Raw genomic sequence first — 13368 nt, 5'->3', positions numbered from 1 at the left:
CACCATAATGTTTTATACAGCTCAAACATGTACACATTTTGTCTGCCAGTATTCCACATGCTGAGAAACCAAGAAACTTGGGGGAGATAAATTTATAGCCTACATGGCATCAGAGAAGACGATGACATTGAGGGCCACTTGCCACTGAACTGCAATTTCAAGATGTAGCTGAAAGACAACGACAAGTTCTACAGTCAGAGCTGTGACGGCTGCTGTTGGACACTGTGAAGACTTACGTGCAACACTAGTTTTCTTTGACCTGCTGAGTCACCCAATTTGTTTTTGTTCTTTGGGTTTTCAAAAAGGGCACAAGGCAGGATGCGCATGGAGGCAAGATGTGTCCACACATCCCATATTTAATCCAGCAGAATCTTTTCCTGACCGGAAGAATGGGAGTGAATCTGCTTGAGTGAAACTCAAGCAGACTTTCCCACATATCCTTTGCCTCTAAATGGAACTTTTCAGTCGAATGTGACTCTGTCTACCTGAGGTGAGCCAAGAGAGGGAAAAGGTCCTTAACAAAGGAAAGGAAGCAACGCAAAGTACTTGATTCTGCTTTACTTTCCCTTTCACACTCGCAATCCACAAAGCCCATGAAACAGAAACTAATCGTCTACATCAAAGAAGAGGAGCAAAGTTCTGGAAACGCCTGAGAAGAACACAAAGTGTTTAGCTAAGTCAACTCAAGTGAATTTCTCCCCCTGCAAAGAGCAGGAGAAGGCTTTTCCCTCGCGCCGCACGGAGCCGCGGCCCGCCTGCCCCCCTGCAGCAGCGCGTCGGCGCGCGGCCTTGCCGTGGCGCGGCGCGCAGGCAGGCGGCTTTGCTCCCGCGCGGGCTCCGCGGCCATTGTAACGGAGCTGCAGAGCATGGCCTCACGGCGAGCGTTAGACACTGGAGCTTCGGCGGGTTCAGCTCAGGGGTCATCCCGAACAATAGAGCATCAAAAACAGTCACTGCTGGAGAGAGCCAGCTCACACAATAGCTGTTTTTAAGAACCCACATTCAAAAGACCGACTAATTACTAAAATTTAAAACTGTTGCAGCAAGCGCAACATGGACTTCAAGCTTACACTATCCCCATATTCATCCCGATCTCAGCATCAGAACTGTCCTGAAGCAAAAAATCACGGTGCTAGAGACCAAAAAGGACACAGATCTATAAAATACCTTATCCCCACACCTCGTGCACTCACCTTAATGCCCACAGCTCATTTCCCGGAGTTCTCCAAAGCAGAACTGCAAACACCCAATTTCCTCACGAGAGTCCAACCTTTTCCCCTCCTCCTCTAACTTTTCCTCTGCTAAGATGACCAGGCTTGGAAGTGGTACTGACATTTAAAGTCTGCTCATTAGGCAGTACAATTCATGTAAGCCTAAATAGAGGGCCCACTACGCCAAAGGTAGGATTTTTTTTACATTCTACCCATAGCTAAAACAATAAATCTTCCTAATCAGAGGGATTAAGATTTTTTTTTAATATCACTTTCATGTTAAAGGTTAGCATCTGCACAATCTGCATGTGAACCAAATCAATCCAGCTGGTTGAATCCAGTCCAAGTAGTATTTAAAAATAATCTTAAAAGTGACAGACATCAGTGATAACAGCTGAAAAGTCACTAATAGTTACAAGTCATTATTTTCACTTCCTGCCATTATTTTCATTTTATAAAGCACAAAAGTTCTTCAAGCATTTTCAACTCTGGATTTTTTTTCTTCCTTTAATAATCTGAACAAAATTAAATCATTGTTGGAAACATATAAACATAAAAATGTTCTCTGAGAATAAAATAAAAAAAAACTCCAAATTCTTTCCAATTTACAACACACAAATTCTAAACCACATAACTTACCACATGCACATTTGTCACTAATTGCTGTGTACAGTTAAATGCAAATGAAAACCTAATGAGTCTGTGATTTAATGCACTGAAGAAAATGGAGTATTGCACATCATTCCTGACACATACTTAGCTCTCCAAGGAGATCGATTTCCTCTTTACTTTGAGTAATCCCTTCCATTCAATTTAATGAATGGGATGACCACCCCAAAAATCTTTTTTTCCTTTTAACTTTTCATAATTGCAGACAATCGGAGTCTAGAAGAAACAGCAACAACAGAAAATACACAAGAACAGTGCAATTTCTCTGCTCCCCATGCACCCCAATTAGCAACTGCCCATTGAAAACGGCAACAGAGTCACGCACCATACAAAATGCAAAAGCCCAGCCACTTTACTACTGTATTTTTCATGTCTGCTAAACATGGTCCCTCTAGACTTTAACTGGAGTAAGCTCCCCTCAGGCAAAGCCGGAGCTAACAGATGGGCCTTGCGCCGTGCCCTTGGGGGTCAGCGCTCAGCCTGATCAACAGGAGCTCGTGGTGGCACCTCTGCTGAGAGCGCTCAGCTTCCAGGGCCCACGTGTTCAGGAGGCAGCAAGAGGCTCGGCTGCTTCAGCTAGCACCAAGGGAAATGAGTTTTGACAGAGCTCATAATAAATAACCTCCTCTTAGAATGCAACAAATTAAAAACCGGCAGAGTTTTCAGGGAACGGGGCTGTTAAATCCAACGCGAGTGAGTAGCCACCAAGCTGCACGCTGAATACGCCAAAGGCAAGAGAGGAATCTTCACGAACCGTTTCATATAAAGCACACAATGAAAATCAAGTCATAAAGCATCAAATAAAATGGAAGATTGCCTGTGACGAGATGAAAGGCATAATTAACATCTAGGAATCCAAATGCGATGAACCTCACTGAAAGTACGTGAATATTTTAATGCTAATAAAAACACTAACCTTTTCTTTCTTTACTAGCTTTCACTAGCCCACAAAATACAAATGTCAGTGATTTAAATTACAGGTGCCAAGTAAAAACAAAACAAAAACTAAAAGGTGGGAGAGAAAGGGAGATGTTTGTGTGGAAGGAGAGACCCAGGGATTCATTCAGTGACATGTCTGCGCACCTAAGATTTCCAATTGACTTGAAAAAGTCAAGAATAAAGGCTGTATATATATATAGAATATATATATACTTCATAAAGAATATAAAGGAAACTAAACTTCACAAGTTTCCCATTATTCTCTTCCTTTTCCAGATGAGAAGCAAAGTTCTGGAGCATAAGGGCAGTGGACTAGCTCCGAAATAACAGAATATCTACCAGCTTTAGGGCTTTTGAGGATACCAAGTTCAAAGTGATTTACACTACTTCCTATAGCTTGTTTTTACTATCAATGATCAAGCAACAAAAATCCTTATGATGCTTGAAAATTATCAAGCCTGATCTCCATATGTGATACGAAGCTCCTTCATCTCTCCCAGGAAATAAAGCATTTTTTCTTTTTTTGATAAAAATCTCCATCACTTGCAAACGTGTGAGTGGCTACATGTTCTCCAAAAAGCATCATCTGATTTACTACTTTATGTTCCACTTAAGAATAAGAAGTGCAGACCAAAGCTTTTAAGCACAACAACAAGACTAATGTTGTTTTTAAAAGCTAACAATTTCAATGGAACAAATAAACTTTTTAAAACTGGACTTGACAAAAGTTAACCTGACAACAAAAACTATTAAATTGTCTGCCAAGCAACTGCTGAGAGAGAATAACTTCATATATTTTTGTACCATCACTGGTCTTCAATGAATATCAAGCAAATGTTAACGCCAGCATCTTTATGATGTGGCTATCAGAACACAGATCGACAACAGCATATCAATACACTGCAGTGCTCGTGGCAACAATTCACAGTTGCCCAAGGAGATTTAAATTAATCTCTGCTTTATGCTCTTCAAATGACCATGACGCCAATTTGAAAATGAGATGAAAACAGATCTGAAGAAAAATGAAGAGCTCACAAAAAAAGAACCATCACTATGAGCCAGCAGCAGAGTGGAAAATTTTAACACTTGTTTGAGCTTTCTTGTTCCACTCCCTACACCTGGTCAGTTGTGTTTTATGATGCATTATTTCTATATTAGTAACATATATATACTTCTACTCTTTAATTTCCATGATTAACAATTAATTCCCCAAAGAGAAAAAGAGTTCCTCTTATTTTTTTTTATTTATTTTTTTTTTATTTCTTATTCTTATTTTCTTATTTCTTATTCTATATTTCTTATTTTATATGTGTAGTCTGATTCTGGCACAGAAAAGCCATAAAGTTTTGGAGATTCTAGAGTTTTTTTTCATTTATCTAGCAAGTAATCAGAATATTCACAGTACACAGAAATTAACCTCAGCCACTTGAATTCCTTTTCGATGATTAGCTATTTTTCCTAGGAAAACCCTTTGTTTTTAATTTAATAGGGCTTTATCCAAAATCATATAATGGCTCAGATAATCATGTTTCTGAACTCAGGAAAACCTGCCATCAGTAAGAACAATTCAATGAATGCATATAAACCACCACAAAAACAATAAACAGACTGCAAAAGACCCAATGTCTAAAAGGAGAAAAAAAGGCATCAAGGTACAAGAATACAATTCAATAACCCGGAATTACATGAAGTAAAACCCACCACTACATCCTGAAGGCAGCACCTTCTACTATCTCCTCTTGCAGCCCCTGATAGAGGCCACTAATAGGGAGCACCCAAACTCCATGCTCTCCAAAGGCAAGGGAGTAAAAAGTGGTACAGGGGAAAACTGCAGATGTCAACAAAGCTGTTCTGTAAAGATGCAAAATGATGGAAAATTAAACAAGCAATTATGACCTATGTTATAAGATGAGTTAAAAGAGTAATTAAAAAAAAGAGAGAGAGAAAAGGAAAATAGTAGTGCAAGCTTTGTACTAGTTACAGCATTTTCTGGAAATGCTTTCATGCTCCCCATACCTTTAAATAGGTAAAAAGCATGTTGATTATAGGTCAACTTACAGAGAAAGAGAAAAAAAAGAGAGGATTTAGAGAATTGCATGGGCATCAATTCTCTCAGAAGCAGTTCTGCTTCTGAATTGCATTTCTCTGGCATTTTTTGGAAATTCCACCTGTGGCTTTTTTTTTTTTTTTCAAATGATGCTAGGTTAACAAAAGCTTCCTGAAATGAACAAGACTCAAAAAAAAAAAAATGTGAAAGCAATCTTAAAAACAAGCCAGCAGAACTCCTTATTAAAAACTTATACAATTATACAATTACTAAGAAATCAATGAAATCAACATTAAAATTAAAGAAAATTAAAGAAATCGGGGAGACAGAATTTCATATAACAAGACAGGTGATAACACTGAAGAGTCATTTAGAAATGTCTTTTGAGTCAGTAGCTTATTTTAGCATAAGCTATTTCTAGATTAGGCAGAAATACCTTAAAAAAAGGAGCAACACTATGAACAATTCAGTTTGATGATATAAAAGTGGAAGAAGTTAGAAAAGCTCTTCAAAAGAGAGAAATCAAAGGGACCTAAAATAACAAACATGCACAGGAAACAAAACAAGACCGAGAAAGCGTGTTCTGAATCACCTGCCACTCTGTAGCTGTTTCCACTCTCCTGAATTACCTAGTGGATTATTCAGGTTGTTAGCCCAAGGATGCTTCAGCTCATAGATTGACAGAACACAAAATGAGGCTATCTCCCAGTTTGTAGCCTACAGAAACCAATAATATGATAAAGAAATGTGGAATGCCAAACAGCAGAAGAACAGTCAGAGAGTACAGCAAGTTAAATGTGCAGGTCTTGTGACAGGACAGCCAAAAAGACCACATATGCAAAAGCATTACACAAACCAAGAAACTGTAAGTGTCTCTGCCTTACAGATACAAATAAAACTGACTTTCATTTATGGGAACCACCTTATTTTCAACTTCATTATCTCCTTGAAAAGTCAGGGAACAGCAACAAGTGGTTCATAATTTTAAACCTTTGCTGATAAAGCAATGTCTTTTACAAATACAGCTTAACTAAGGGAACAAAAAAAGAAAGGCTTCTAGAGTTCAGGAAGTGCCACATTTTACATTTTTAGTGTGCTTTCCATTCTGAAAATCATAACCAATTTGAATTCTAGTCAGCAACGGAAGTCAAAAACACTTGGGCACAATGTCAAGCAAATTCTGCCACGTGCTAATACGAGACAGAATCGTAAAAAAAAAAAAAAAAAAAAAAAAAAAAAAAAAAAAAAAAAAAAAAAAAAAAAAAAAAAAGGATGTAAAAGAAACTATACACAAAGTAGACCCCCCTAAAAGCTCCAATTTCAATTTCAGTTACTGTCACATTAGGTTTGCTGTAAGAAATTGAGAGAAGAAACAGACAGGAGAGTGTTCTGTGAACTTTGCCTGTTCATACTTCAGTGAACAGTTTGCTACTTCAAGTATCAACCAGCCATCAAACACAGGGAAACCCGTAACATAAAACTACACTAATGGACACGGCTCCTAATATAAAGGCGGTAATTAGTGTCTGATTCCCATTCTGCTGAACACTGTATTAACCACTTCTTGTAGAAATTATCCAATATGCAGACTGGCATCCAAGTCGGTCCAAGGAAATATACTAGACATTCCAAAAGCAGCTTTATTTCAAAAGAGGAAAAAAAATCTATTTTATTATATATATAAAATGAAAACAGTTTCTCCGAGCTTTTAGATTACTTAAATTTGAAACCTTTCTTACACTTACTAGCACGCATCTGAGTTATGATTACAGGACAATAGTCTGTAACATCAGATTTAGGACCTAGTTGCAATTTTACAGGGCAAATGGTAATTAGTACAAGAAGCTATGTTGAATAAGACTAACAATAAATGGAAGTCACGTTACAATCCTATATAGGCGAAGTATATTTCATAAAGACTAACATTAGTCGTGCCATTAATCTTCTTTTAAGTCTCTGAATTCAAATATCCTCAAGCTATTTGTATAACACCAGGCTATATCATGCATCATGGTGACATTATTTTATATATTTTCAAGACTCTTATCAAACAATTTGCTTTTACACCAAGTATCTTAACATATGCCTTAAGGAGTCTCATCCCTTAAGCAACTAGATGTTTAAGCAAAGATCATTTGATATTTTAAATCCTTTTAAAAAGAGAATTGTATATAGAGAAAAAATAGATAGGAAAAAACAAATTTCAGGTCACTATTTTTGTATTTCAGTATCATGAAGAGGGGAGAAAAATGATATTTTCAGTTAGAGGCTACACGTTTATTTTTATGACATTTCGCTTTTATTATACTTGCAAGAATAGTAAGGAATATTTATATTTCTTCTTCTAAACTAAATTTATTTGAACATACTCATATTCTAAACGTGAACAACTCTGGACACCAGGCATACAAAGCTATAAAAAGGTCCTTGTTACACAGATGCCAAAACAAAACAGTTCAATTGTCCTGAACAACCTTCCAAAACTGCCAATTCTGCTCTTCTGCAAGTCATGAACTTTTTTTCTTTTTTTAAAGCAACAGGGAGTCTGGAAGAGACTCACTTTTCGCACAAAGAAGTTCATTACTCTCTTCTGTTTCCCCCCCACATGCACGAGTTAGCTGGAGATTTCCCACCTATTTCAAGGATTCCCTACATGGGGATTCCTAAGTAATCCTAGGGATTACTTAGCTTCTTTTTGACAGGGACTAATTTTCCACTTTGCTCATAAGCTCTCACTTTTTCCCAGGCTACCAGGCACAGCTCATTCCCTAGCGTGCCAGAAGGTTTCTGGCTAGATCTCATCTTTCCTTCATTCCAGAAACGCCTATTCCCATCACAGGGGCTCTGTCTGTTCCTTCTTAGGCCATGGCCCCACTTTTTCTACCCAATAACACGTTGCCTGTGACCTCCCCAACGCAGCAGGTTCTAGGCATGCGCCCATACTGCTGTCTCCCACACTAGCTCTGCAAAAGAGCACAGTTCTTTCCACTGATGCCTAGGAAATTCCCCAAAATTGCCCACTATCATACCTCAAACACAAGAGTACAAGTCTAAATGGCGTCAAAAACTTCACTAAGGAACTGCACAAAGATCTACGTGGATGCCAGTAACAGAAATACTGCCACTTCTGCCTCATACTGAGTAGGAAAGTACTTCTCAAATTCTGCGGAGTTTACTTGAATATTATTGCTCACAAGACCGAGCTCTTTCATCTAGTTCACAAAGAGACCTCACGTTAACCGCTCAGTTATACCAAGGAACTTCTTTAGTATATTAAAAAAAAAAAAAAAATAGCTTTGGAAAATATCTAGGCTATTTTGTCTTCCCATCAAAAGCTACTTTCTTTAGTGCCAGAACAGCCTCAAAACAACCATTATGTAAGCAGGGCTTTTATTTTGCAATTTGAAAACAAAAATACAGTAACAATAATTGCAGCCAGAAACACTGTTAATGTTACATTCAGCAGAACGCTGGGATCCCACGTTCACATGCACAGCCAATTACTCACTGTGACCCATCCATATCCTCCTTCCCCACACCCACCAACACACAATAAATAAATAAATAAACAGAAACTAAGGACGTAACCCCGTTGAACAAGTGCTAATGAATGAGCGTGACTTCCTGGATCGGAACAAGTGAGACTATGTAGCAAAGGAGGCCCGAGGAACTTGGTCACACAGATACATGACACAAAGGTACTGGAAGCACACGCCTTCCTGAGCACATTTCAGGCTTCCCTTCTGCCTCCGTAACTGTCATTCTTATAATTCATGGATTACTGCCAAATCAGTCTGGAAATCTATTCAGTTTTATACGAGCTCAAATAAAGATAAGCCTAGATCCTGCGTTTTTCAAGTTTAAGTCTCCCATCATTGAACCTTTTAGTTTCATTGTCTCATTTCATTCCGTAAGATGAACAGACCTGACAAAATTTTCATCATAAAAATGTTTATAATTGTAAAACTTCTCTCTGATCACTAATAGTTTTAGGACAGAGTGAAGAATCACTCACCTATTACACAGAGACAGAATATCCTTTACAGAAATATTTTGCAAGTCTAACACAGTTTACAACAGCTAAAAGTCACTTCTAATATTACTTTTAAATTAGTTTTCTTAGAAAATGAGGCTTATGATTTTTGTCAGTGCTTCCTAATAATTTTGATTGTGTCAATGAATTTCAGTAAGGCGAAAAAGGCTCAGAGCCCAGAAACCCTCAAATCCTAGCAGTTTCACGAAAGTTGCTCACTGTACAGACAGGGCAGACACAAGTCGGTGCTGTGCCCGAGGACAGATTACAGCAGAAGCTCCACAGCTACTGGCAAAGGGAACAGGTCAGTGAGCGCTGAGGCACCAGTGGGCAGAACTGCTCACTCACACCTTCACCCGAGACACTTTTTGCAGAGCCTCTTGCCCAGTCAGTAAAAGACAGAGCAAAGAATGAAGTACTAGAGAAGGGCACACAAGAAAGAGGAACCGATGACTTCTAGGAAAGGGTACAAAGATGCAAGACAAATTCACAAGGGTGCATGTGTGGCAAGGGAGGAATGAGACACCATCATTAGCTGTACTACTTTGAAAATAATTGTCTGCTTCTGCAACATTTTGTTACAATTGTCTGTCATTGTTTTCTAAATCAAAGGCAAAATCTGTTAACGAGACTATTCCAAACTAAAAAACACTGGCATAATAAACCTAGTGTTCAACAATATTTAAATAATGAGTAATCTAACACTTAAAATGCTTCTAGGTAAATATTGTCGTTCAGCAATAAAGCGCCACTGAGCTGCTGATCCACATTTACTGCATTCAGATCAGCTATCTGCACTCAGATCCACATACCAGATTAAAATCTACCTTTGGCACAAGGGGTTAAAGTCAATTATTGTATTTATTAACAACTGAACCATTCCTTTTACTTTTAGAAACCATCTCGAATGCTTCTCAACATTGCAGTAACAGAAGCTCCAGCAAACAGTGGAAAATACCATCCGTTCGTTCAACACATGCCTGAGACCCGGGCAAAGCAGCAGAAAACTATCAGCAGTCACACGGCTTTGTCCTGGCCCTAAACACAGCTCGGCAGGGCAACTAAATCTGATTTTGGCCTATTGCTCCACAGCTAGCTGACCTGGGCAAAATAAAAGGCACGCCAACACAGCCCAGCAGAAGGAACTTAGCACAATCCCCAGAAAAAAAGTCTAACTTCGTCAGAGCTCTGACCCTAACAGCCACCGAAATGAAACACTGCTAAGCCGGTGTTTTGTAGAAAAAGAATCATCACTTCAGATTTCTTATTCAATATTATTTTAACATTGGTACCTCAGTGATCTGTACTTACTCCAGGGTTATTGCCCTGAACACTAATGCTAAACTGCAAAGGCCACCTGGTTAGCCTAGACATCAGACTGACTGTTGCTTTTTGGGGACATTTTAGGAGAACCCATCAATTCAAATAAAGTACAAAGTTTATGTGCAGGCAATGAGCTGGTTAAAATTCAATCTAAATTTCTGGGCATCATTTTTTAACATTATGCTCTTTTTTTTTTTTGTTGTTTTGAATACTTACAAATTTCCTACAGTGAAATCCACCCTTTTTTTTAAATTAGCGGGCCCCTTTAAAAGTCATTCAAATGTTAGTATTTGCAGTAGATGAAGTTTTTAAAAAAAATGCAGCTAAACAGAAAAATCTTGCACATGATCCAAACATAAACAGCCTAATTTTTGCATTTCATACTGTCAACTCAAAAAAACACACGGTTAATTCTTTGCTAATTGCAGAGAATGATAAAGATCATGCACAGAGAAAAAGGAATTTGATCACTTATGGAATTCAGGCCCTCACACCACACCCTCTTATTTATTCAAATTTTCTAAAGAGGAAACAAGAAAAAAAAAATCCCAAGCCTGAGGGCACGATCTGCATGTTACCAAACCTGCCTACAGCTTAACAGGAGACTCTTTACCAACTCTCCCCTCCTTCCAGCGTCCTCTTGCTTAATTCTGGGACTGCACAAGTCAGGCATGCTAGTGCAGTTTACTTCTCTCTCTTTTCCCTCTTCCAGGTAATCTCAGCACATGGCAGGATAGGAGACAAGCAGAGGCCAAGTTGTTTAGGACTATGGAGGCAAAAATTAACAAGCCCCACTAAGACACAAAGAGCCAAAGATAATGAAACCCTGTGCAATACACTGGTTAATAAAACACAGCAGTTCACAGTCAAAACATTCTCCAACAGTCACACATCTTACACTTCAACACATAGGTGCCCAAACCAGTGGCTGAATCTTTAAGGATTTTATTATATAATCACAAATTTGCTAAGTCTGAACAATTCCCAGCTCATCCCCGGTACGTCACGGCACCACCTCTCACACTCGGCAGCGTTTCTGGCCAGCTCCCACCCTCTGCACCACTGCCCAGCTGGCGGCTGCTCACAGGGCGCCGACGTGCAGACCCGCTGCCGGCGCGCGGCCAGCGCTCACATCAGTAGGTCACGCAAGTGACTTGGCGGGCTACACGTAGAATTAATGCAGAAGGCACCCAAAATGATATTTTTGAGTCATCAGGATACGAAATGGCAGCCTTAGTAGCACAGATTTTTACCTACCCAACCAAACTATCAGGCTTTGAAACTGCAGAGAAGTGCCTGTGGATTACAGTGCCTTCTCCGCATCCCCACGCTTCCTGACAGGAAGCTCACGATGAGACTTTACCGAGATTAAAAAGAAGGCAGAGAATCCTTAAACAGTTCAAGAGAAAGGGTCCCACTCCTTCAAATCCACTTGTGCCAACGGTGCTGCAAAGAAGCAACAAAGAGTGCACGCACAGATACAACTGTGTCACTACAGCAAGAGAAACACAAAACCAGTGACAGGGAAATAGAACAGGAGGATGACTTCAGAGCACACAAGCAATACGTAACACCAGCTCAATCACCAGAAACCCCCCTGCAATTCATTTCTGTTACTTCCTCAGAGCACAATTGATCTGGACTGAGAACACATCAGGATTAGACTTAGATTAGTCAGAAAACAACAAGCGATTATCGTAAAACTCCACTACATGTCCTCTATTTTTCCAGAAACCTACTCACATACTTACGTGACTTCACGCAAAATATCAGCTTTCACAAACAAAAATAAAAAAAGACAAAACAAAACAAACAAAAAAAACTTTCTAATCTTGCCCATGCACAAGGAAAATAAAATGCGACCCCAGTGAACCCTGAAGTCTCAGAAGTCACACGGAAACCAAAGAATTAAGTTTTGAGTGTTTTTTTTTCCCCTAGTCTTAAGATTTCTAGGCCAACTACATGGTCTTGGGGAACTGACTTATAGGTATTGTTGTTAACATCTGAGGTTAGATCTACAGATGCCACATTTCTGAAACACAGGTACCTATATGGGATTCCATCTAATATATTCTGAAAATAAGTGTCTGGAGCAAAGCGTGCAATTCTTCACACCTTAATGATGGCACTGCCTTAAGAAAATGCCTGTTTGATTTAAATCAAACCATAATTCTTACTTAACGGTAATTCCAACAGGGAAGTGAAATACTGTTTTGAGGCTAAACGGGGCTGAAAAATAGCATGCTAATTTCATAACCTCTTTGAGGGACAAACTAGTAAAGGGCTGCAGCACATTTTCAGTACCCTATCTTCAATTTAGGCCACCTATCTTGGGTCCAATTCAACCAGTGCATAGGCATCTGAAAAAGCCACTACATAAACCACAATCTTGGGAAGTTCTTGACGCAGCAGACTAAACAATACCTGAAAGGTAGGATTCAATCACGTGCAAGAACTTAGCCGGGTTTTTCCACAAGAACTAAGCTAAAGCCTCGATACAACAAAAAAAAAAAAAAAGCAGATGACCCCAAACCCAGATCATTTTCGCACTTATCGTTACAGATTCACCCAAAGCTGACAAACTTTTACGTTTTGAGTATCCTGCCGCGCGTTACGCTGCGTGGACTTGCTTCTTGTGCGTGCTTAACGCCGAAAGCCCGGCTATCTCTTTATCTTGCCAAATTACCATTTCCAACCACCGCGCTTGGCAGGAGGGAGGCTCTGCCTCTCCCTGCCGCCGGAGACACCCGCACACGCCATCCCCGCGCAGGGGCCGCCTCCCGCCCCGAGCACAACGTCCACGCCACCCCCGCGGCTTGGGAAGGCACGCAGGGACTCGGGAAGCAGGTCCCGGGTGGGGGGAACCGCGGGCTAAACGGGGCCACTCGGGGCCGGCCCGCGGCGCGGCCGCCGCCCGCGCTCCGCCTCGCGCCTCTCCCGGGGCCCGCGGCGGCGGCCATGGCGCGCGGGGGCCCCGCGGCCGTTGGGCGGGGCGGTTGGGCCGTTGGCGGCCGCGGGGGAGCCCCGCGCGGCCCATGGCGGCGGCACTGACCTGTCCTCCGAGTCCATGCGGCTCAGCGGCTCCCCGTCCGAGGACATCTCGAGGCTGCCGCGGCGGCCCCCCGACGTGGCGCTGCTGCAGCTGC

At 40.5% G+C, this 13368-nt stretch overlaps 1 protein-coding gene across 1 annotated transcript in view; it reads right to left on the bottom strand.

Moving 5' to 3' along the window:
• AEBP2 (AE binding protein 2) overlaps positions 1-13368 on the bottom strand; it is a 58038-nt gene that overhangs the window by 39826 nt on the left and 4844 nt on the right. Inside the window, exon 3 of the mRNA XM_026035551.1 lies at positions 13275-13364. Within this exon, the coding sequence (XP_025891336.1) occupies positions 13275-13364 (90 nt within the window). The remainder of the gene's footprint in view (positions 1-13274; positions 13365-13368) is intronic.

Source organism: Nothoprocta perdicaria, unplaced genomic scaffold (genome assembly GCF_003342845.1).
Source record: "Nothoprocta perdicaria isolate Ctin4 unplaced genomic scaffold, notPer1 scaffold_161, whole genome shotgun sequence".
Classification (NCBI taxonomy): Eukaryota; Metazoa; Chordata; class Aves; order Tinamiformes; family Tinamidae; genus Nothoprocta; species Nothoprocta perdicaria.
The sequence above is the reverse complement of the archived record's forward strand: the minus strand, read 5'-3'. Positions and strand labels throughout refer to the sequence as shown.